We start from the raw sequence: 24,915 nt of genomic DNA, 5'->3' as shown, positions 1-24,915 counted from the left end.
AGTGGAAGAAAAAAAATATACAGTACCAGTCAAAAGTTTGGACACACCTTCTCATTTTTTTGAGAAGTTTTTTCTTTACTTTTATTATTTTCTACATGGAAGATGAAACTTTTTTCGTTCAGTACATCATTCCATATGTGTTCTTTTGTAGTTTAAATGTCTTCAGTATAAATCTACAATGCAGAAAATAATAAAGGTAAAGAAAACACTAAAAATTAAAGGTGTGTCCAAACTTTTGACTGGTACTGTATATTGGTGCTAGAAAAAAAAACAGGCTTTATGAAATGAGGCTAAATCTCACCTTCTTTCTAGGTCTGGCCATGAGTCAAAGTCAGTCATTTATTTCTTGCCACACAGCACGACACACAACACACCCGTGCATTGGGCAGCGAAACAGGACACACACACACACACACACGCATGCTGAAGATGTCGCCGGTGGAAATTGTCCTCTGCTTTTCACCCATCCTGAGCGGTCCTTCCTGGGCAGCCAGGAGCAGTGGGCAGCGGGGATCAGGCCAAGTGCTTGTGCCCAGTCCTTGGACAGGGACGGACAGGAGAGCGATCTGTTGTTTTTTTTGACGGAGCATATCACTGTACCAGCAAGACTACAGCACTGACAGTTACTTACCAATGCTCATGTGAAAATATCCAGATGATGCCTGCAACGGTATAGCGGCTCAGATTTGCCATTGCCCGGGTTCCCTCATGCTCATCTCGTGGCTGACGAACGAGGTCAACCAGCTATTACATCAGATCAGAATCAGAATGTCATATTAGGTTCCTGACTTCCCTTCCCTTCCTCTTCCTCTCCTTACCCCCCCATTGTACTTGAACTCATCGTCCTCCTTCTCTTTCTTCTTCACCTGTCCATCCTCCTCGTATTATCTGGCTTATGTTGGCCTCCATTGTAATCCACACCAAATGTTTGCCTGTGGCCTTTTCAGCAAGCTGTGATTCGTAAGTGAACTCATTATCTAAAAGTGTTTTAACGTGTGTGTCAGTGTGTAAAGGCAACTGATAAAATAGTGTAGCATTTAAAAAGACCAATGTTTACAGTCTTTCTTGCAGTGTGTTATTGAATTGCAGACTGAGTGTAAAGCAGAGAACGTTCATTCAGTTTGGCACACTCTTAATGCATTAACTGGTTGCCAATGCATTTACAGAGATAGACCTTCAAGAATAAGTGCTTATAAGCATTCAGAAAAAAACTGTAAACACCAAATAGACTATTTGCCAAGTTCACACTTTAATCATGACGGTACAATGGTCCTCATCTTATGGGAAAGTTCAAACTATAGAAATAAAAACATACAAACCAGAAAGAAAAGGAAGAAGTATACCAGGTGAATATATTTTCCTATATTTTCAAGTTAAAAATAGGTCCTTAAGGACCAATGCAATCCCTGCCCACGCCACTAAAGAAGCTGATATAGCGTTAATAACCACAGTAGTTTGTGGTAATAAAAACTATCATAACAAAATGTCAACATAATATCAGACATATAATGTTTTAATAAAATTACCTTTGGCCGCTGTTATACCGGCAAAGACAATTCAGTCTTGTGATAATGTGAAATTCAAAGAGCCATCTTCATCATCACCGCCAATCGTAACTCCTGGCTATATCACCGGAGCATCTGCATCCATGTAGATATGGATGGGCAGACAAATGGATGAGGGAAAAAGATGGTTTACAGTCAGGAACCTACTTCAGTGCTCTCCTTGTGTAACTACTCAAAACAATCTTAAGCTCATCATAAGTGAAACACATGTTTACTCTCGGCAGTAGATGCACACAGTCTGAGAGTAAGCATATGAAGAGAGGTCGAAATTACTTTTATATATAAATATATTTATGACTGGCCAGGCCCGAGATGGACTCTGAAAACTCCTATTTGCTGGGTGGGTATGCTGTGCGAATAAGCAACATATGATCTTGTTAAGATTTCATGTTAAGAGAATGCCACCAATTCCATTGATACAGCCATGATCAGAGGACCGCGACTTGGTAGAAAGTGTAAGGCTGTCTGTAAAATCTTAAAATATATCATTTCTCGATTTCGTCTCAGTTGCGCATGGTCTAAACGATGTTACAAAGTCATAATATCTCCCATTTGAACCCAAACCCTAAGTTTTAAATCCTCTATAGAATAAAGAATGTAACCGTAAGTCATCACGAAATAGGCATACACTTCAGGAGAAGCATGATGGCTGATGAATGACTTGTAGGTATATTCAGCCTGTAATCAATGTTTCGGCAAACATGGATTCTTATATTGTCTTTAAATCTAAATATGTGCGTACAAAAGGTTTAGATTACACCGACAGTTTACATTTTCACCCAGTCGTTTTATTTAACCTTCATTCAGATAGTTCGTGCGTTCATGTCATGATCGGCTTAACATGCATAGCAACTCTGTGTTTCGCTGTGCCCAAACAACTCTCATTTTCTAAATACCGATTCGCAGAGGGCAACTTATTTTAGGTTTAACGGGTTACCGAGACGCATCCCTTGTTACCTGGCTCTTTGTATAGCGAACATCACACGACTTTAACATTTTTAAGGATGTTTTTTCGTTGCAAAATAAAGACAGACTACCACGACCCCATCTGACTTACGCGGTTGTCAGTTCGTTGCAACACAAATATAGGACAATTATAGGCCCATATACGTTTGCTTGAAAGTGGAAACTGTGATCTTTTCAACAGACATCTCAATGTTGGTAAATATTGTTTTGTCGCTCACATTTTTAACAGAACACGAGAGGAGAAAACACAAGTGAGCCCTTTGCGGAAGCGAGGCATTGAGAGCTCTCTCAGTTGAGTCTCAATGGTTCTCATGTTGACTTTATATAGCTCCAGTACACTCACCGGCTACTCATTCACACAGTTCTCTCTCGTAGCCTGTGCGTAAAATCAGACGACGAAATGACAGAAGTTGCCCCAGCCCCCGCTGCAGCGCCTGCGAAGTCTCCTAAGAAGAAGGCACCACGGCCCAAGAAAACCGGACCAAGTGTGGGCGAGCTCATCGTCAAAGCCATTACTGCATCCAAGGAGAAGAAGGGAGTTTCTCTGGCTGCGCTTAAGAAGGCTTTGGCGGCTGGTGGATACGATGTGGAAAAGAACAACGCTCGTGTCAAGGTGGGCATCAAGAGTCTCGTCGCAAAGGGTACACTGGTTCAGACTAAAGGAACTGGCGCGTCCGGCTCCTTCAAGCTGAACAAACAGGCAGAGGTGAAGAAGCCTGCGAAGAAGGCTCCCGTCAAAGCCAAGAAGCCGGCAGCAAAGAAGCCCGTTGTAGCAAAGAAGCCCAAGAAGCCAGTGGCGAAGAAGCCCGTGGCTGCTGCAAAGAAGTCTCCGAAGAAAGCCAAGAAACCCGCTACGCCTAAGAAGGCAACGAAGAGCCCCAAGAAGGCCAAAAAGCCCGTCGCACCCAAGAAGGCAGCTAAGAGCCCCAAGAAAGCTAAAGCAGCGAAACCCAAGGTGGCCAAGCCTAAAGCCACCAAAGCGAAAAAGGCTGCCCCCAAAAAGAAGTAAATGTTGCACTTCACGTGCTGCTCAATGTAGTTAAAAAAGGCTCTTTTAAGAGCCACCCAAAATTTCATTTGAATGCATTTCTTCCTGCACAAATCACTTGTTTAATGAACAACATGAATGTTCCCTTTTCATTTCAAAATATGCTTACTAAACGTGGCATGGACGCGGCTCACTGTCGGGCAGGTAATTCAATATTTCAGGTTCATAACGTGGTAACCTGGAACACGCACTCTTGAGTGGCTCAATACATATGAAATATACCAGACGCTGTTATTTCAAACTAATAGAAGTGTAGTCATGCCCCACTCTACCCACTTAACATATTCCTCTGCTAGATATAACATAAAATATTGAGTAGCTCGTAACACCCAGTCTCTTCATTTTGTTACTACTAGTGTTTCTAAAATTCCAGGAACACTCACTGTTACAAACTCATATTAAGAACAATTATTATTGTAATTAAATATAGTTATATATATATAAGTTCCAGACACCGAATTCTAGTTAAAGCTGGCGTGTGTTTTTTCTTTCCTCAAATGTTTCAGGTTTAGAGAATTTGTAGCAGCGGGAAAACTGGTGAGCGCCAAACTAGTCAAGCATTTGTTTTACGCAGTATACCATGACTTGATTGGCTCTCAGCAGTTTCACCTCAGCCACTGAGGTTCAGCGTCCTACTAAGCTTCTGTGCATTAATTCCAACTTGTGAAATAGGCCTCCATCCAGATTCTGATGAATCTGCGTGGCACTGAAATAAGTGAACCTATATTCACATTTTCCACACGAAATAGAATGCATTGAAAGCACCATAATTGTTGGCCGGATCCCAGTCAAGTCATGGCCTCCAATATGAGGGTCTGACCCACCCTTCATCACAGTGTCAAAGTCTTAACAGTATTTTGATGTAAACATAGCTGGAGAAGTAAATGAACCACGTCTGCTCACAAATTCTGCTCATAAATATTTTTTCCAGAACCTGGTGTCGGAAGCAATAAACCCTCTACGATCACCACCACCATGGTAACCCCCACCACTACTCCTAATATCACAACTACTGGGGAGTATCGTGTCGGTGTCGTCAGACTGGAGTCTGGAGTGTAATGAGATAGATAGATAGATGGATACTTTATTAATCCCGAGGGAAATTTAGGTCATCCAGTAGCTTATACACTTTTAGACCTCACCGACATACATACATACATAAATCACATATACATACACATAGGGAGAACATATTCACACAGAGTGTTTCCAGATACAGGAAAGGGTCTGACCCTATTGTACAGAGTGCAATGATTTTGACAGTGTCGGTGTCCAGGAGGAAAGTGATCTTGTGCTGCTGGTGTGGATAGTGCAAAAAAAATATAATGTTTGTTGTTGTGCTTGTGAGGATGGGTAGTGCAAGATAGTAATCTTGTGCTTGTGTGTGTGTGTTTGGAAAGTGCAAAGAGCAAAGTGATAGTGCAGAATATGTAAGTGGTAAAGTCTGTGGATGGGGCTGAGATGAGATGAGCAGGGGAGGGCAGACTGAGGTAGACTCATGCAGAGAAGTCCATCTCCCTCCCCTTCCCCTTCTGCGTGGCGTTAAAAAGCTGAATGGCCCTGGGGACAAAGGACTTCCTCAGCCTGTCCGATGAGCATGACAGTGACAGGAGTCTGCCACTGAATATGCTCTTCTGTCTGTTGAGAGTACTGAAGGAGTTGCAAATCAGACGTAATGTTTTATCATTCCTATATGTAGTTGCCCTTGCGTTTCTTAGAGTTAGAATTAAGGTTAAGAAGCGGAATTTCTTTGTATTCTGTGTTCTGACATGTGTTACTGAGTGGCTTCGTGTTCTTAGAGATGAGACGACTGTGCCCATGAGATCAGAGTGTAGCCTGAAGATCCTTCTGATTCAGTGTGCTCCACGAAAGTTGTTACTACTGTGCCGACAACAAGCACACTATTCACATTATTATTTACTTGATGTTTGTTGCCATCAAGGCCTACACATACATAGTATTTCCTCAGAAAATAGATGGTTTTTTTTTATTATTTTGCATAGACGTATCCCAAGTTTCCCCACAAAACAGAAATCCAAAACCAACGTAGCCTTTTCAGTGCTAAAAAATAAGGACGGGGAATGTAATGTGATAGCCTACATATCTATGTACCGGTATATGTATGAATATCTGTGTGCCAAGAAGTAAGTCGTTTACCGCCAGGAAAAAGCATATGGCTTAATCCATCTAAGGCAAGTCTTTATGGACACCCCGTAGTACAATGATACAATCACCAATAAGTTTCTATCCTCTGAAATGTATCGACATGTATTACAATGTATCTATTTTCAGTGCTGCTTTAAGGAATAACGCATCCGTGTTGGAGTGTCAAAGTGACGTACTATGTGCGGCATGTTCGCGCCAACACCAGTAGAGAAAAGTAGGCGGGACAGGCGAGGAGGAGTGTTTGTAGTCTTCAAACAGGTCCTCCTGATGGACATAAGAGCTCGTACTGCATCCCGAAATACATACATTGCTGAAATCATAAACAGCGAAAATGAGTGGAAGAGGCAAAGGCGGAAAGGGACTGGGTAAAGGGGGCGCAAAGCGTCATCGTAAGGTTCTTCGTGATAACATCCAGGGTATCACAAAGCCCGCAATCAGGCGTCTTGCTCGCCGTGGTGGTGTGAAGCGTATCTCTGGCCTCATCTACGAGGAGACTCGTGGTGTTCTGAAGGTTTTCCTGGAGAATGTCATCCGTGATGCCGTCACCTACACCGAACATGCTAAGAGAAAGACCGTGACTGCCATGGATGTCGTCTATGCTCTGAAACGCCAGGGTCGTACTCTGTACGGTTTTGGAGGTTAAAAATCAGTCATCCCATTCTGAAACAAAAACCAACGGCTCTTTTAAGAGCCACCCAAATACTTCCGTAAAACATGATTCCAAGTATGTTTCTATTGAAAATGAATTTTATTTACAGATTGGTAGTGTTAAATGTCCCCTACGGATGACTCGTACTGAAAATAATTTATAATGCACAGCATACCGCGGAACAGCCATTATAAATGCGCAATGCTTCCTTCTCGTTTTAGGTTTTCATTTAAATGTACTTTCACTGATAACAGCCATGCTTACCATTAAACAGTAAAACTATATCAGGATATGTATTACCAAGTACAATTGTATGAGCTGATCCATACCATTCTTATGTAAACTAGTATTTATTGTTACACCACGTTCTAAGTACAGATTGGTGGTGTAAGGTGTTCAATATAGCTGACAAATACTGAAACTAATATATAATGCACGAAACAGCCGTTTTAGGTTTTCATTTTAATTTACTTTCACTGATTACATAGCCATGCTTATTGTTAAGCAGTAAAACTATCAGCACATGTAATACCAAGTTCTAAGTACAAGTGTATGAGCTGATCCATGTAAGTGGCGAATAGACCAAGAGTAGTGCGATTGCAAAAGTATTGTGAGGTAATGCAAAATCTAGGCTATTGCGAGGGAAGGCGAAAGTATTGCCAGGGAACGCAAAGGTAGCTGAAAATAAACCAATCTCACCATCAAAACCCCACTATGATACTCAGGGGCTACCTACAAAAGCATACACTGCAAACCCTTTTTTAGTTTTTCCTAATCTGTTTGGTATAACATACAGGAAATACAAGAACTCTTAAGATAACTGTAACACAAAGGCGCACGCACATGGAAAACAATTATGTTTATCAAATTCACATCTTAGTATTTCTGACATGTAGATATTCTAACTGATAACATTCGGTTATTGAGTCATATGCTGCAACTCACTTTCATGGATGCACGTATAGGCTACTTTAATCTATCCTATACAGATTTTGTCAGTGGTAACCATGAACATTTATTGAAAATATTTATCACGGGAAGTCTCGTATATTGATTTTATTTTAGTCATGTCAAGGTAGCTCAAAAAGTGCGGGAGGATAACAAAAGAAGGGGAAGTGCGGGCTAAACTATCTTTCTGTGTGCAGAGCTGGCTTAGCAGACGGACTCGCCCCTGCGCTTCAAAGTAACCAACCATCGTCTGGGATTCTGGTCATGGCTGGCCTAGGTGACGTATTAGCATAGAGCGTTGTATATATAGAGGTGGCACGACAACCTGCAGCACCGCAGTTCCGTTTGAATCCTCATACAGATAGCATCATGCCTGAGCCAGCAAAGCCCGCCCCGAAGAAGGGATCCAAGAAAGCCGTGACAAAGACCACCGCTAAAGGAGGCAAGAAGCGCAGAAAGACCAGGAAGGAAAGCTATGCCATCTACGTGTACAAGGTCCTCAAGCAGGTCCATCCCGACACCGGCATCTCCTCCAAGGCCATGGGCATCATGAACTCTTTCGTGAATGATATCTTCGAGCGTATCGCTGGAGAGTCTTCCCGTTTGGCTCACTACAACAAGCGTTCCACCATCACCTCCAGGGAGATCCAGACTGCAGTACGTCTGCTTCTGCCCGGTGAGCTTGCTAAGCACGCCGTCTCTGAGGGAACCAAGGCCGTCACCAAGTACACCAGCTCCAAGTAAAGCGTCTAACGCTTTCTACCCCAAAGGCTCTTTTAAGAGCCACCCAAATTGTCCTTGAAAAGCAGTTTCAACATTATCATTGAAATCGCCATGGTTTACATTTAGTCATTTAGCAGACGCTTTTGTCCAAAAAAGGGAGAGAACAGTCAAGCTAAGAGCAATAAAAAGCATGGTGTAACAATAAATACTACTTTACATGAGAATTAGAAAAACAACGACCTAGACAAAAGGAAAAAGTGCAGGAATGTAACTGCTGAAGTGCAAGTTAAGCGCTAGTCAGGTGCCAGTTAGGAGGGGAGGTGCTCTCTGAAGAGTTGGGTCTTCAAAAGCTTCTTGAAGGTAGAGAGGGACGCCCCCTGCTCTGGTAGTACTAGGCAGTTCGTTCCACCAACGTGGAACTACAAATGAAAATAGTCTGGATTGCCGTGCTTGCACGGACGGCAGTGCCAAACGACGCTCACTAGACGAGCGCAGCGTCCTGGGTGTAACATTAGCCCTTACAAGAGCATTTAGGTAGGTGGGAGCAGAACCAGTAAGGATGTTACCAGGTTTTTCAGGATGTTCAGTTAGAGTGGGGTACACCTACCTAGTTTCGGAAAATGAAATAGCAGACGCCACTATAAAACATTTGCAATAGCAACGATGACTCAAACTGGTTGAGGGTTTCAACCTGGAACTACGCACCGTTTTGTATGTCCGCAGCAGCCTATTTCGGAAAATGAAAGACAGGCTTCAATGTGGAGCAGCAATGTCAAAAACAAAACATGCAACACACACTGTTTGTTAACAACAGGCTTGTGACAGGGAGTTGCAAATGTTTTGCATAAGGTGCTGTCATCTATCAGATTAAGTTATTGGTATCTCTACACCCTAGCCTTTAACTAGCTGCGACTTCGCAATTTACTTTGATCTTAACATAACTGCAGTTTTGTTTTTATCTAAAATCTTTATGCACTCATAGGGATAGTGTTTCATGTCTATTTGTATGTGGATCACTGTGCATGCAATTGATTAGTGCACGTTATTTCCTTGTTGTTAAGCACTTAGAGCTGCATTGATTTGGATGAAAGGTGCTATACAAATAAAATGTATTATTACATGCCATACAAATGTGACGTGTGTATGGTATACACTGGTTTTAGCAGGAAACCCAGTGCCGGCCTAACTAGGTTAGTACAGTTAACATATTATACGCGTGGGCAATATGTGTACAACACTGGAGGGAAAATTAGCTTTTTTCAGGAGTTATTGAGGTGGCTCTTAAAAGAGCCTTTGTTTTTCTTGACGTTGTCGGGATCAACTTAAGCACGCTCCCCGCGGATGCGACGGGCCAACTGGATGTCCTTGGGCATGATGGTCACCCTCTTGGCGTGGATGGCGCACAGGTTGGTGTCCTCAAACAGACCAACCAGGTAAGCCTCGCTGGCCTCCTGAAGAGCCATGACAGCAGAGCTCTGGAAGCGCAGATCGGTCTTGAAGTCCTGGGCAATTTCCCTGACCAGACGCTGGAAAGGCAGCTTGCGGATCAGCAGCTCAGTGGACTTCTGGTAGCGACGGATCTCCCTCAGAGCCACTGTGCCGGGCCTGTAACGATGGGGTTTCTTCACTCCTCCGGTCGCTGGTGCGCTTTTGCGAGCAGCCTTGGTGGCGAGCTGCTTTCGAGGAGCCTTTCCTCCGGTGGATTTACGGGCGGTTTGCTTAGTTCTTGCCATTGCAAAGTCTGTTTCAGTAAGAGAAGTGCCCCTAAGCAAGCAAGCACGGTATTTATAGGTTACAACTTCGACCAGCCCCCTGATGACGTTTACTTGTTGGTTGCCGCTGATTGGTGTTCAACGCCCGGCTTTCGGTGGCGCCTAAAATTCAAAGTACAAAGCCCTACTTTACGAGCGTTTTTGCGATTATTCATCTACAGAAATTCGTTCAGTACATAGGCATGACGTACAAAATCTATAATCTTATCCAGCAATTACATATGGTAACAAAATATGGTTTTGTTAAATTAGTGTATAGTTTTTACAAGAGTGTTTCATTTTGCAATGGATCTGAGGTGTTTTGCTCATTGGGTGTGTGGTTGTGCTAATTGTGTGAGGTGTATTAAAAAACAAAACAAAGCAGTCAAAATTGTGTTTAAGCAATCGAGAAAAAACTGTAAGCATGATTTTGATGGTTTTGTTTTGTTTTTCAAAACACTACACACAATTAGCAAAACACCTCAGATCCTTTGATCCCTCTTGTAAAAACCATATTTTGGTACCATATGAAACACACACTACACAAGACCAATGCTGCAGACTGATACAAATATAAGTTAATTCTCTCCATATAATCAAATAGGTCAACATGGAGAATCACAACAAAACATGTCCCAGTTTTACAGTTTTTCACGATTGCTAAAACACATTTCAACAGTCACTCATTTTCTCTGTAACTGTAAACACAAAACCTTCAAACCTTCAATCTTCAAGCACTATTTACAAAACCTCTGAATCCTCTTGCAAAATGAAACTTTCGCCTCAAAACTGTTTTACCTGTGCTCAAAATCAAACACTGCTCTCAAATCATAAACAAAGTGATCAAAATGATATACACTTTCAAGCAGTCAGTAAACAATTCACCAAAAAATAGAAAACACATTGTTCAAAACACATAGTTCTCAGGGAGAAGTACATCTCCTGAGGTATCGGGGGAAGAAGCCTCTAATTTCATCAAATATTTCCACTCTTTGTCTTCCTCTTCCTCTTTGTCCTCCTCTTTCTTGCCCTCTTCCTCCTCGTCTAACCTCGCATACGCACTCGTCCTCGTCCTCTCACATTGTTTCTTCTATCCATTCTCAGACTTTCTCCTTCCCACCCTCAACAACCTGTTTGCTCTCTAAACTGGCTTATATTGGTTGTGTCACATCATTTGATACAAGTGAAATCAATTTTGAGTGGTTGTGTTTAATCAATGACATGTTTTCTCTATTTGTATTTGATTTTTGCCACTTGTGTTTACCAGTATGGATGACATGTGCATTAGAGTGCAGAATGTGTTTTGAGACTGAGAATGTGTTTAGAGTTTTGCTGAAAAGTCTAAGTGAGATCTACAAATTGTGTTTTACCATGTGAAATAGTTTAAGGTATTGACAACAGACTGCACAATTAGCTACATGAGTTCAGGCAACTGAGAACTTTGTTCAGCCAATGGGTTTTAGTGTTTTAGCAATTGAGAAAAACTGTGATTCTACTACAGTAGTGTACATAACACTGTAAGCTCAGCAAATATCAGACAAACGTACAATTATGTATCAGTACAGGTTACAATTCCATTAAAAAAAGATTAAAAAAAAGATAAGAAAAAAATGAAAATACAGTACAGATGAAGTTGTTTCATTTTAACCTGATGTCTTTTTAGGATATGTGCCAGTGTTGACTGAGAGACCTGATGGACATTATTGAATGGCATGGTCACTATAATGTTGGCTTGAATTTCTCTGAGCCTGATATTATTGGCTAAAACCATGTTTATTGTTTCTTGTTCTTCCATGAATATGGGCCCCCATCCTCCTTTCAAGTTTATTTGATACATTTGTTCTTCTTCTTCTTTGAGCACGTTTTTCCTCCTGCTTCAGGTCTTCCTCTTCCTCTACCTCCACCTCGACCTCGGCCTCTGCATGGCCTCCGCCTCTTCCCCTTCTCCTCCTCCATGGATTCCCCTCTCACCCTCACTCTTCTTCTTCTGACTCCTTCAATTTTGGTTGAAGACAGATTAACTCATCTGCTGCATTTCTATAGTGCTTAAACATGTTTGGTGTGTCAAAATTAAGCAATCATGTGTTTGCGCACTTGATGGCTGTGTTTAACCATTGGCTCATAGGTGTGGTAATTTGACAGTCAGTGCATTGGAATTGCAAGGAATACTTCTGTGTCTAATGTATACAAGTGTGTTTAGTGTTTTGCAAATCAATTGTGTATATTGTTTCGCAAAAAGTGTGATGTTGACATGTGCTTATAGTTGTGCAAATCTGAGCCGATGTTTTGCTCCCTGAGTGAAGGTTTTGGTAATTGTGTAATACTTTTGATTTGAGTGTTTATCCAATCGTAAAAAACTGTAAAAGAGCCTTCATGATTTTCCAGACAAAATCTATTTGGACTTATCGGTCTTCTTGGGCAGAAGCACCGGTTTTGCCTCTTCTACTCATAGTAACCTAAAGATAGTTTGTTTCTAAGCACAAATGTGAGGGTACACGTTGAGCCAGTTTTCTGTGTATATGCTTTGTCTCCCTACCTTACTGACTGAGGCCACCATACTGAAAGCCAATCAATTTATAGCTCACCATGTGACGTCAGGTCAAGCTTAGTTTGAAAAGTCCGAGTTGGGATCATAGACATATATATGTCTATGGTTGGGATGTCCTGGGGTGTTCCAACTCACGGAACGTCTCTCGTCCAATCAGAAACAGCTAAATAATTCGATAGAACCCAATTGTTTCATAACAATGGATAACATCCACTGTGTTACATAAGAATTTTACTGAAAAATATGTCATGTTCCATGCGTTACAATGTAACAAACTCTCTGTTTTTCGTCATGAGTTATTTTTTAGTTGAAATGGAATGTAGATGGTTCATGAACACATGTTTCTTTGTGTAACCTTATCAACTTGCATGTCACAATGCAGGTGTAATGCATTTGAGACATCCTGAGGCGTTCCACATTAACAAAGAAAATATAAACGAACCAGCTTTTTCTCTTTTTCTGTGGGCATAGATCAAATTTGAGTGGCACTCAAAGAGCCTTTTTGATTGCAATTTACAACGGACGTGCACAATCTACCACTTAGATTTTACCAAGTGTTGGAAGAGATGAATTCATATGAAATTTTGGGTGGCTCTGAAAAGAGCCTTTTTTAACTACATTGAGCAGCACGTGAAGTGAAACATTTACTTCTTTTTAGGGGCAGCCTTTTTCGCTTTGGTGGCTTTAGGCTTGGCCACCTTGGGTTTCGCTGCTTTAACTTTCTTGGGGCTCTTAGTTGCCTTCTTGGGTGCAGCGGGCTTTGTGGCCTTCTTGGGGCTCTTCGTTGCCTTCTTAGGCGTAGCGGGTTTCTTGGCTTTCTTCGGAGACTTCTTTGCAGCAGCTGCGGGCTTCTTCGCCACTGCCTTCTTGGGCTTCTTTGCTACAGCGGGCTTCTTTGCTGCCGGCTTCTTGGCTTTGACGGGAGCCTTCTTCGCAGGCTTCTTCACCTCTGCCTGTTTGTTCAGCTTGAAGGAGCCGGACGCGCCAGTTCCTTTAGTCTGAACCAGTGTACCCTTTGCGACGAGACTCTTGATGCCCACCTTGACACGAGCGTTGTTCTTTTCCACATCGTATCCACCAGCAGCCAAAGCCTTCTTCAGGGCAGCCAGAGAAACTCCTTTCTTCTCCTTGGATGCAGTAATGGATTTGACAATGAGCTCGCCCACACTAGGTCCGGTTTTCTTGGGCCGTGGTGCCTTCTTCTTGGGAGACTTAGCAGGCGCGGCAGCTGGGGCAACTTCAGCCATAGTTACGTGATGTCTTATGTTCAGAGTACGAGACAGTTGTGTGAATGAGTACCACGAGTAGCCAGCGGGTTGTACTTAAAATCGGCATGAGAACCGTTGAGACTCAACTGAAATAGCTCTCCGTTCCTCTCTTCCGTGATGGACTCGCTTGTGTTTCTCCACTTCGCATTTTGTAACAAAATATGACTAACGAAACAAAAATTGTACGGATATTGAAGATGTCGGTTGTAAAGTCACGGCTTGCACTTTAAAGCAAACGTAAAATTACCTCGCATTTTTACCCTTTTCCGTGTTTTAACGAACAGACAACCGCAAGAAGTGACAGGGGCGTCGTGGCAACCCATATTTGTTTTCTGAGGAAACTCATCCAAAAAAGTAATAAAAATCACATGGCATTTGTTACCTCGGTGAGGAATAGAACAAACCTGCACCTATATAACCGTAGAATCGGTAATAAAGTACCCTGTGCGAATCTGTGCTTTTCAGATGGGATCTGTTTTGGGACTTAGGTGAAACACATGGCTGCCAGACATATTCTGCCGATCCGACATCACAGCAGACACACATCTCGAATGGGAATGCGGACATTTAGAACATTTATTGGTAACAAAACACTTTAACGCCTTCGTAAATACAGATTAATTTGAAGACAAGCAAAGGTGTAGCCCATATTGGTTTATACAGTTCGTGCGTTTGGACGATTTCAGGTTTGTAGGTCAACACTGACACTTATCCTGAAAAGACATCAGTTTAAATGAAAAAAACTGTACTGTATTTATTTTTTAACTTAATTGTAACCTGTACTGGATACAGAATGTTAGTTTGTCTGATATTTTCTGAGCTTACAGTGTTATGCACACTACTGTAGTAGCATGAAAACTGGGAACTGTTTTGTTGTGATTCTCCATGTTGACTGCTTTGGGTGTATGGAGAGAAATAAATAATATTTTCTGCAGCATTGGTCTTGTGTAATGTTTAGTGAATTTATTGTATATTTGCACTTTCTCTGTGTACTTCACTTACACTACTCTAATCACTGAGAAGTAGAATTGCAAAAAGTGTGAGGTTGCTTATAGTGGTGCAAATCTGGGCCGATGTTTTGCTCCTTGAGTGTGAGGTTTTGATAATTGTGTAATACTTTTGATTTTAGTGTTTTAGTGCAACAGCAGTGTGTAACTTATTCAAACAGAATGAAGTCATATGAAACGTGTGTGTATGGTAACATATTGGTTTTGATGAATGAGTGTATAGTTTTTACAAGAGTGTTTCATTTAGCAAAGGATGTGAAGTGTTCTGCTAATTGAGTGTGTTATAAGATTGCATGCCTTTGCATCATCCGGTATTTCTGTTGGATTGCCTACACACTAAACCCTGGCCTTACTAGCAAGGCACAATAGACTTACACAGACTAAACTAGAAGTCCCACTTGGTCCAGGTCATACTCCATCATCTGCAGTTGGCTGTACTTAACGACGATGAGTTGAACACATTGCTTGGTGGAGTCACCATCGCACAGGGTGGCTCAGAGCTGGGGGTTAACTTACATTTTCTACTCCCCTGACGTTTGATGGCAGTAGTTACTAGTTACGATTTTACCCAAGCTTTTAAAGTACAACACATTGTTAAAGAAGGCTTCTGATGTCTTACAAAAAGCAGGGTGCAGTCTCAGATTTAAAATGTTTATAAATTGTTAACAGCTCCACCAAATAGTGATTTTCCCTCTAAATTTCTCACATGGTTTAACTCAATAAACGTTCCAATTATCTAATATCTCACCATAAGTCAAAGAATAGTTAAAAGGTCCAAAAACAGATTTGTGTATCGAGTATCCTACCTGTCTTTTGGCGATAAATAAGTGGATTAGCAATAATTTCTTAAAGTTAAAGGAGGACAATGAAGCGTGTATCTTGCTAGAGACTTAGACTAATTGGTGCACACATATTGAAACAGAGACCCTGGCCTGAACAACAAGAGGCTCACGAAAAAGGTTAGACAATTTAGGCTTCAACAGGACGTTTCTGAATGGTTAGTTAACTTGATGTCACCTCGACAATTCTTTTTGTATGTTTATGCATTGGCTGCGTGAGGTCATGTGGTCTTTCTGGCTGTATCGAGGACAACCCAATGATAGGGACTTCGAGTGTCTAAATATAGTGTGTTTATGTACGAGTATGTAAAAAATACAAGTCACTGGCTGTGAAAAGCTAGGTTTCTGGTGTTTACATAAATGCAAACGTCATTGAGCTATGCCTGCTACAATTTAAATGTAAACGATTTAAAATGTATTAGTGCCAATTGGGGGGAAATGCGTGGGGGAGGGGGGTAGTGGCACTTTCAGCAACTTGGAATGTACTTTTAAAAAGTAATTGGGTGGCTCTTAAAAGAGCCTTTGTTTGAGATTTAGGCAGGCAGATTTACTTGGATTTCTCGGTCTTCTTTGGCAGGAGCACAGCCTGGATATTGGGCAGCACACCACCCTGAGCGATGGTCACTCCGCCGAGCAGCTTGTTCAACTCCTCGTCGTTGCGCACAGCCAGCTGCAGATGGCGGGGAATGATACGACTCTTCTTGTTGTCACGGGCAGCGTTGCCGGCCAACTCGAGGATCTCAGCAGTCAGATACTCGAGCACAGCAGCCATGTAGACTGGGGCACCAGCCCCAACACGATGGGCATAGTTGCCTTTGCGGAGCAGCCTGTGAACACGGCCCACGGGGAACTGGAGTCCAGCCCTGGATGAGCGAGTCTTGGCCTTAGCCCTTGCCTTTCCTCCGGTTTTGCCTCTGCCGCTCATTTTCGGGATTCTATGAGTTCTTCTGAATACTGAAGTGAAGCAAGTGGAAGAGGGGAGTGTATTTATACTCCTCTAGCTCATCGTTGCTCATTGCCTCAGTGGTTGAGGCGAGAATACTGAGAGCCAATCAACGTGTAGGTCTGTGCGGGACGACAAATCGCTTCATTTTGGCGCCTGCTGAATTTCCTTCTTCCTTTTAGTGCGTGATCTCCAACATCACTGAATATTTTAACGCATGAAATAGTTAAAACGACACCTTCCAGTTTAGGTTGCAGCTTGGTTTCCAGATATGTCAGCTTAATGGTCACAATACACAGGAAGTCCCAGAATCTCCATGTATTGCGAACACTATTAAAATGGAACAAACTGAAGTGGTTTGGTCATACAAAGTATCTAATAGACCGGCTTGTATCATGTTTGATTTATAAAAAACAAAAAACGATGAGCAGAATTCTGCAAGCCTATTTCTGTTATTTACGGATAACATCAGCTGTATGTCATCTACCAAATAGAATTGAATAACTTATTTCAGTGTGATTTATTAACACCACACTGTTTATTTATTATCAGTCACTCTGGCAAAACTTCAATTAAAGATTAACTTTCCTTTCGGGCCCTCAAGGTGATTAACTACTGTCATACCATGTGTGGTCATTACGAGCATAAAATATGACTTAATTGGTTGGTGGTGATTTAAAACCTTGATAGACTTAACATCTTCAACTGAAGATATTGTAAACGTAGCTTGAGCTTGAAGCATAAATGACTCATTACGACTTTTTTTTATTGGAACAATGCGTCTGAAAGAGCGCACACCATCACAGGTCATTGGATAGCGAGAAAGAGGGTTACATACACTACTTTAAAGATCCTGTAGCCTTACTATGAAAACTATAATAAAATGTAATGTATGCCATTAAAATAATCGAGCTAGCAAAGGCCATGAATCCTTCTAGTGTTTAGATCGGTCATAATTTCATTGCAGTCAAAGAGGATTGGGTATTAGCGTCCACTCAACTTATATGCACTTTGAATACTGAATGACAAGATGTGAAGGGGGGCTTTTTGACCATTACAACTTGGAATGTACTTTTAAAAAGTAATTGGGTGGCTCTTGAAAGAGCCTTTGTTTGAGATTTAGGTACGCAGATTTACTTGGATTTCTCGGTCTTTTTGGGCAGGAGCACAGCCTGGATATTGGGCAGCACACCACCCTGAGCGATGGTCACTCCGCCGAGCAGCTTGTTCAACTCCTCGTCGTTGCGCACAGCCAGCTGCAGATGGCGGGGAATGATACGACTCTTCTTGTTGTCACGGGCAGCGTTGCCGGCCAACTCGAGAATCTCAGCAGTAAGATACTCGAGTACAGCAGCCATGTACACCGGAGCACCAGCGCCAACACGATGGGCATAGTTGCCCTTGCGGAGCAGCCTGTGAACACGGCCCACGGGGAACTGTAGTCCAGCCCTGGAAGAGCGAGTCTTGGCCTTAGCTCTAGCCTTTCCTCCGGTTTTACCTCTGCCGCTCATTTTGAGTATGAGTAATTTCTTCCAAAGACTGAAGTGTAGCTAGGCAGAGAGTGGAGTGAATTTATACTCCTCCAGCTCAGCGTTGCTTATTGCCTCAGTGGTTGGGAGAAGAATGCTGAGAGCCAATCAACGTGTAGGTGTAGGTCTGTGTGGGATGTCAAAGTAATTTCAGTTTGGCACCTTCTGAATTTCCTTCTTCCTTTTAGTGCGTAATCACCAAAATCACTGAATATTTTACAGTTTTTCTTGATTGCTTCAGCACGATTTTGATCGTTTTGTTTTTCAAAACACTACACAAAATTAGCAAAATACCTCAGATCCTTTGCAAAATGAAACAATCTTGTAAAAAACTATACACTCATAAAAACAAGGACAAAACTAAATAAATATAAATGAAACGTTTCAGAAAGACACTAACAAGGGCATCATAGCCACAATACAAGTACTCAAATTAACAGTCGACTATGTACATAAAAAGACCACAATACAGTTTTTCTCGATTGCTTTGGCACATTTTTCCAATCACTGTTTACTTTTTCAAAACAGCTCACACACAGCCCATAACAGAAGATGAAATAACCAAAACACTATTTGATGTTTGCAGAATGACACCACCTTCTCAAAACTTATCACACACCCATCAAAACCAAACATTTCCATCAAAACCTACAATTTGTGCTCAATTGAAAATTTATGTTTTCTCATTTATTTAACAATGGATAACAAAATTCCAACTACAGCTATCAATATCAACCTCTGAATCCATCACTTCAACTTTTGTGCAACACCCTCACAGCATTGACTATTTTACCACTGACAACATACTACAATTTGGGTTTTGTACTGAGCACTCTTGACAATATACTGTCAGAAAGTATTTGAAATCTGATAGTTTGTATACATAAAATATTGTAGTTCTGTTTTTGTATTGCTAAATACTGTAAAATATATTCTAAACAAGGACCTGTCAACACCATTGAATTTACATTTGTTCTACTGTGTACAAAATGGCAAAGATTCTAATTTTTATTGCAGTCATTTTTCCACATTAGATTGGATACTGTAAGAAGTCAAAATGACAGGTTTCAATATACAGTAAAAAGGTAAAATCTGTTCTGCAGTGAACAGTCTCCCCCTGCCACCAGTGTGGGCCAGTGTGTACCTCAGCAAGGACAGACCAGGACAAGAAAGAGGCCATAGTAGAAATAGAGGGGCCCCTGTGTGGCATTCATGTAAGATGCTCTAATGAAATTAGGGCAACAGTCATTGAGCACGTAGTCAAGCATGACCTCTCCATGAGAGAGGCTGGCCAAAGGTGAGCCAAACCTGAGACGTCATACTGTCACATCAATTGTTTGTACGTTCGGCAATGACAATGACACTTTGCTGGCCTTTACAGTGAATTTACTGTACTGTGTTTCATTGTATTTGCACTCTTGGCAACAACCATTTCTATATATTTTTGTAAAGTGTGTTGTCATATTCCTGTCGGACATGTTTGTGCGTCACTGACGAACTGTAAGTCTGTTTTTTTTCTATCATATAATGTACGTGAGAATTCCGTACTTTAATGACGTTAGTTTAGTTAGCAGCTAGTATGTTAGTGTTGTTAGTATGTGGAGATGATAGCTGTATGTCTGGCTAGTCTAAACGTAGTTTAGTTGAACTGTTATTAATGTTAGGGAGTATGTTAGACCTGTGTGATATGTGTAAGCTTTCTTGTATTATTATTTGTAGCGTGAGTGAGTATTCTATTCCTACCGCGAGGATGCACGTTAATGGTATTTCAGTTATGTTTCTAGATTACTAAAACGGACGTAAATGACCAGTAGATGGCAGTATAACTACATAATAATCACCACTGTTTTACTGTAGTTACCTATTTTGCTGTGTGTCTGAGATATATATATTAAGCCTTTATGTTAATGTTGTTTATGCATGCTGATGTATAATTTGTACTTAATTCCCTTTTTGATAGACCACAAACATAAACACAAATACAAAGATAAAGACCCTTGAGTTACAATGAATATGCCTGAGTCCTGTGTATTACTGTGCTGCCTACATCAGCCACCTATATCCCCAATCCCATAAGACTGCATTCCGACTCCAGAGGTGTTCTTACAGACACACCAGGGCGGCATCACCATACCGGAACCATCAACCTATACAGTCCTTTACTCAGTTTAGTCAGTTTTACAGTGTGTGTCATTTGAAAACAAAATGTTCATACCTTAATACCCTTTTGAGGTGACATAACAATGTTTTGAAAGCAAAGTAGCATTTTTCAGAAGATATAAAGGGTTTTGCATTTTGTGTGAGTGGTTTTGGGATTTGGGATTGTTTAGAGTTTTGAGAAAATTAAGCATGCTTTCAAAAAATGTGTGTAAGCAATTGAGAAAAACTGTAATTTCCCCATACTAGCCCTGATAACAGCTCCTGTTAGCTTATAGTATTATCAGGAACATGTGGTGACTAAGAGGTACCGGCTCTGGCACCATCATAGAAAGTGAACCAGAAATGCAAGGGTTAAGTCTAGGCCTTTTCACAAGGATTTTCGTCACATTAAGTTAGACAGGAACTGAGAAATAAAGTATGTTACAACTGTCCCCTTGTTGCAACTGTACCCGGTCTCCGGTACATTGATACAGTCACCAAAGCGTTTCTGTCCTATAAAATGTATCGAAATGTATTACAATATATCTATTTTCAGTGCTACTTCGTCAAGGCATAACGCATGCTGTGGCGCATCACAGTGACGTACTATGTGCTGGATGTTCACGCCAATACCATAATGGCAAAGTAGGATGGACAGAAAAGGAGGAGTGTTTGTAGTCTTCAAATAGGTCCTCCTGGTAGGAATATCAACTCGTACCACAGTGTGGAGTTGTTATACATCTGAAAACTCAGACTGCAAACATGAGTGGAAGAGGCAAGGGAGGTAAAGGACTCGGAAAGGGGGGCGCCAAGCGTCATCGTAAAGTTCTTCGTGATAACATCCAGGGTATCACAAAGCCCGCAATCAGGCGTCTTGCTCGTCGTGGTGGTGTGAAGCGTATCTCTGGCCTTATCTACGAGGAGACTCGTGGTGTGCTGAAGGTGTTCCTGGAGAATGTCATCCGTGATGCCGTCACTTACACCGAGCATGCTAAGAGGAAGACCGTGACTGCCATGGATGTCGTCTATGCTCTGAAACGCCAGGGTCGTACTCTGTACGGTTTTGGAGGTTAAAAATCTGTCATCCCATTCTGAAACAAAAACCAACGGCTCTTTTAAGAGCCACCCAAATACTTACATAAAACATGATTCCAAGTACGTTTCAATTGAAAATGAATTGTTAATTACAGATTTGTAGTGTTAAATGTTCCCTACGGATGACGCATAATGAAAATAATATATGACGCACAACATACCAGGCAACAGCCATTATAAATGCGTAATGCTTTCTTTTAGTGAGCCTTCTCGTTTTAGGTTTTCATTTATATTTACTCTCACTGATTACATAGCCATGCTTATTATTAAGCAGTAAAACTATATCAGCATATGTAATACCAAGTTCTAAGCACAATTGTATGAGCTGATCCATGTTGCATGTAAGTGGCGAATAGACCAAGAGTAGTGGGTTTGCAAAAGTATTGTGAGGTAATGCAAAATGTAGGCTATTGCGAGGGAACGCAAAGGTAAATGAAAAGAAACCAATCTCACCATCAAATTCCCACTATGATACTCAGGGGCTCCCTACAAAAGCATACACTGCAAACCTGTTTTGAGTTTTTCCTAATATTTTTGGTATAACATACAGGAAAACTAGATAACTGTAACTCCCGTAACACAAAAGCGCACGAACATGGAAAACAATTATGCTTATCAAATTCACATATTAGTATTTCTGACATGTAGATATTCTAACTGAAGATAATAAACATTCGGTTATTTAGTCATATGCTGCAACTCACTTTCATGGATGCACGTGTAGGCTACTTTTATCTTTCCTATACAGACTTTTTCAGTGATAACGATGAACATTTATTGAAAATATTCATCACTTAGAATAAGACTTAATTAATGAGGGAGGTATGGTATATTGACTTTATTTTAGTCATGTCAAGGTAGCTCAAAAAGTGCGGGAAGATAACCAAAGAAGGGGAAGTGCGGGCTAAACTATCTTTCGGTGGGCAGAGCCGTCTTATTCGACGGACCCGCCTATGCGCTTCAAAGTAACCAACCATCGTCTGGGATTCTGGTCTTGGCTGGCCTAGGTGATATATTAGCATAGAGTGCTGTATATATAGAGGTGGCACGTTTTGATGCAGCACCGCAGTTCCATCTGAATCCTTATACAGATAGCATCATGCCTGAGCCAGCAAAGCCCGCCCCGAAGAAGGGTTCCAAGAAAGCCGTGACCAAGACCACCGCTAAAGGAGGCAAGAAGCGCAGAAAGACCAGGAAGGAAAGTTATGCCATCTACGTCTACAAGGTCCTGAAGCAGGTCCATCCCGACACCGGCATCTCCTCCAAGGCCATGGGCATCATGAACTCTTTCGTGAATGATATCTTCGAGCGTATCGCTGGAGAGTCTTCCCGTTTGGCTCACTACAACAAGCGTTCCACCATCACCTCCAGGGAGATCCAGACTGCAGTACGTCTGCTTCTGCCCGGTGAGCTTGCTAAGCACGCCGTGTCTGAGGGAACCAAGGCCGTCACCAAGTACACCAGTTCCAAGTAAAGCGTTTAACGCTTTTTAACCCAAAGGCTCTTTTAAGAGCCACCCACATTGTCTTTGAAAAGCAGTTTCAATATGAATGAAATAGCCATGTAGTTTCAGGATGTTCCGTAGAGTGGGATAACCTAGTTTCGGAAAATGAAATAGCAGACTACTATTAAACAGCATTGCAATATCTGAACGATGAATCAATTTGGTTGAGGGTTTCGACCTGGAACTACGCACCTTAAGCAAAACATACCCTGTAGTTTTTAATGTTGTATGTCAGCAACAGCCTACCTAGTTTTGCAATATCACCATACTATGTGAGTAAGTGTAGATGACTCAACACAGTGTCCGCAACACAAAGCAACCCCAACGCTTTCAGATGTCTTTTTCGTTAACAACAGGCGTGTGCGGGATTTGCAGAGTATGTAGCAAATGTTCCAGAAAATTGTTTTGCATAAGGTGCTGTCATCTATCAGATTTATTTCTTAGTATCTCTCCACCTTAGCCTTTAACTAGCTACGACTTTGCACTTATATATATCCTTTTTACTTTAATCTTTATTGTGATGAGTGGTTAGATACGCTATATCTGTTTTATTTTCTATTTTTATCTTAAATCTGGCACACTATCCATATTTGTATTTGATGTCTACTTTTATGCGCATCACTGTGCACGTACATTCTTTGCTGCTGTAGTGTGTATGGTATATAGAGAATTTAGCAGGAAATAGAAACAGACCACTTACTCTCGGTTATTCTAGTGTCGGCCTTAATTACGTTCTTACTGAAGCCGGTCATGCCTTTGACTTGTGTAGGAAAACCAGTGACGACCTCAAAGCAGCAAACCTAGTGGGTTTTAACCGTGCCTTCTACTAGGGGACTAAACGTAATGTAGGATAGTATAGCATGTGCGTGGGCTATTATATAGCGTATGTACAACACTGGAGGAAATTGGCCTTTTTCAGGAGTTATTGAGGTGGCTCTTAAAAGAGCCTTTTGTTTTTCTTGACGTTGTCGGGATCAACTTAAGCACGCTCCCCGCGGATGCGACGGGCCAGCTGGATGTCCTTGGGCATGATGGTCACCCTCTTGGCGTGGATGGCGCACAGGTTAGTGTCCTCAAACAGACCAACCAGGTAAGCCTCGCTGGCCTCCTGAAGAGCCATGACAGCAGAGCTCTGGAAGCGCAGATCGGTCTTAAAGTCCTGGGCAATTTCCCTGACTAGACGCTGGAAAGGCAACTTGCGGATCAGCAGCTCAGTGGACTTCTGGTAGCGACGGATCTCTCTCAGAGCCACTGTGCCGGGCCTGTAACGATGAGGCTTCTTCACTCCTCCGGTCGCTGGTGCGCTTTTGCGAGCAGCCTTGGTGGCGAGCTGCTTTCGCGGAGCCTTTCCTCCGGTGGATTTACGGGCGGTTTGCTTGGTTCTTGCCATTGCAAAGTCTGCTTCAGTGAGAAGAGTGTGATTTCAAGCTGGGAAGTACGTTATTTAAAGCCTACAACCTCGACCAGCCCCCTGATTACGTTAGGTTGTTGGTTTCCGCTGATTGGAGTTCATCGCTCTGCTTCCGGTGGCGCCTGAAATTCAGAGTACAAAGCCCATCCCCTACCTTATAGCGTCTTTGGTTTTATTGTTATTTCTTTTCTTTGTTTTGTGTTACTGAGATGCCCAAAACTGCAATGTTTACAGTGATCTGTAGGTGGCAGCATGCACCACTACGTGTAACCTGCCATTAAAGCGAAAGAAGAAGAAGAAGATAGCGTCTTTGCGATTATTCATTCACAAAACATTTGTTCAGTATCTACACATGACGTACAAAATGAAGATTAAAAGTGTGTGCATGTGTTGGAAGCAGAAATAAACAAGGCAAATATCCTATAATCCACATTTTCACTACGTATGAAAGGCACGGTATTTAAACTGTGATAATAAGTGTGAACATGCTGGTTATCATAATCAAAGTATTGGCTTTGGCCACACAGACATATTAAGTATATATATATATTTACATATATTAAAGTTGCTACTAAGAGTAGTCTATGTACAGTCCATGGCGTAAGGGCTTTGTTTCATTGTAGGAAAAGGGGGTCATAGTTAGCAACTGCCTTTATCAGTGGACTATGTGTGTTGGGCACGCGTAAGCATTTGAGACTGGAATCATATTCAAAACCTAAAACCAGCGACCTCAGGAGTGTAGCAAATGCATGGTCTAGCTCCCAATCCACGTACTTGGGTCAACTTTGGACACCTTTACCCCACAAGTGTTTGAAT

At 41.8% G+C, this 24,915-nt stretch overlaps 8 protein-coding genes across 8 annotated transcripts; 5 read left to right on the top strand and 3 right to left on the bottom strand.

Annotated features, from left to right (window-relative positions):
* The first annotated feature begins 2,892 nt into the window (after positions 1 to 2,892).
* LOC105895820 (histone H1-like) lies at positions 2,893 to 3,655 on the top strand. The gene has a single exon (XM_012822509.3). It carries the CDS (start codon positions 2,932 to 2,934, stop codon positions 3,538 to 3,540), a length of 609 nt encoding a protein of 202 aa, XP_012677963.1. The 5' UTR covers positions 2,893 to 2,931; the 3' UTR covers positions 3,541 to 3,655.
* A 2,389-nt stretch (positions 3,656 to 6,044) lies between these two features.
* LOC105895821 (histone H4) lies at positions 6,045 to 6,491 on the top strand. Its single transcript, XM_012822510.3, has one exon. The coding sequence runs from the start codon at positions 6,077 to 6,079 to the stop codon at positions 6,386 to 6,388; it is 312 nt and encodes a 103-aa protein (XP_012677964.1). The 5' UTR covers positions 6,045 to 6,076; the 3' UTR covers positions 6,389 to 6,491.
* A 1,162-nt stretch (positions 6,492 to 7,653) lies between these two features.
* Positions 7,654 to 8,200, top strand: LOC116219204 (histone H2B 1/2-like). The gene has a single exon (XM_031562310.2). It carries the CDS (start codon positions 7,712 to 7,714, stop codon positions 8,084 to 8,086), a length of 375 nt encoding a protein of 124 aa, XP_031418170.1. The 5' UTR covers positions 7,654 to 7,711; the 3' UTR covers positions 8,087 to 8,200.
* A 4,783-nt stretch (positions 8,201 to 12,983) lies between these two features.
* LOC105895787 (histone H1-like) lies at positions 12,984 to 13,648 on the bottom strand. Its single transcript, XM_031562305.2, has one exon. The coding sequence runs from the start codon at positions 13,609 to 13,611 to the stop codon at positions 13,009 to 13,011; it is 603 nt and encodes a 200-aa protein (XP_031418165.1). The 5' UTR covers positions 13,612 to 13,648; the 3' UTR covers positions 12,984 to 13,008.
* Positions 13,649 to 15,937: 2,289 nt separating this feature from the next.
* On the bottom strand, positions 15,938 to 16,424 carry LOC105895802 (histone H2A-like). The gene has a single exon (XM_012822491.3). It carries the CDS (start codon positions 16,401 to 16,403, stop codon positions 16,026 to 16,028), a length of 378 nt encoding a protein of 125 aa, XP_012677945.1. The 5' UTR covers positions 16,404 to 16,424; the 3' UTR covers positions 15,938 to 16,025.
* Positions 16,425 to 17,547: 1,123 nt separating this feature from the next.
* Positions 17,548 to 17,963, bottom strand: LOC105895801 (histone H2A-like). Its single transcript, XM_012822490.2, has one exon. It carries the CDS (start codon positions 17,930 to 17,932, stop codon positions 17,555 to 17,557), a length of 378 nt encoding a protein of 125 aa, XP_012677944.1. The 5' UTR covers positions 17,933 to 17,963; the 3' UTR covers positions 17,548 to 17,554.
* Positions 17,964 to 20,815: 2,852 nt separating this feature from the next.
* On the top strand, positions 20,816 to 21,178 carry LOC105895818 (histone H4). Its single transcript, XM_012822505.2, has one exon. The coding sequence runs from the start codon at positions 20,852 to 20,854 to the stop codon at positions 21,161 to 21,163; it is 312 nt and encodes a 103-aa protein (XP_012677959.1). The 5' UTR covers positions 20,816 to 20,851; the 3' UTR covers positions 21,164 to 21,178.
* A 1,083-nt stretch (positions 21,179 to 22,261) lies between these two features.
* LOC105895814 (histone H2B 1/2-like) lies at positions 22,262 to 22,968 on the top strand. Its single transcript, XM_012822502.3, has one exon. The coding sequence runs from the start codon at positions 22,284 to 22,286 to the stop codon at positions 22,656 to 22,658; it is 375 nt and encodes a 124-aa protein (XP_012677956.1). The 5' UTR covers positions 22,262 to 22,283; the 3' UTR covers positions 22,659 to 22,968.
* Positions 22,969 to 24,915: the final 1,947 nt, after the last annotated feature.

This window comes from Clupea harengus, chromosome 24 (genome assembly GCF_900700415.2).
Source record: "Clupea harengus chromosome 24, Ch_v2.0.2, whole genome shotgun sequence".
Lineage (NCBI taxonomy): Eukaryota > Metazoa > Chordata > Actinopteri > Clupeiformes > Clupeidae > Clupea > Clupea harengus.
Note: the sequence above shows the minus strand (reverse complement) of the source record. Positions and strands in the feature narration are given on the sequence as shown.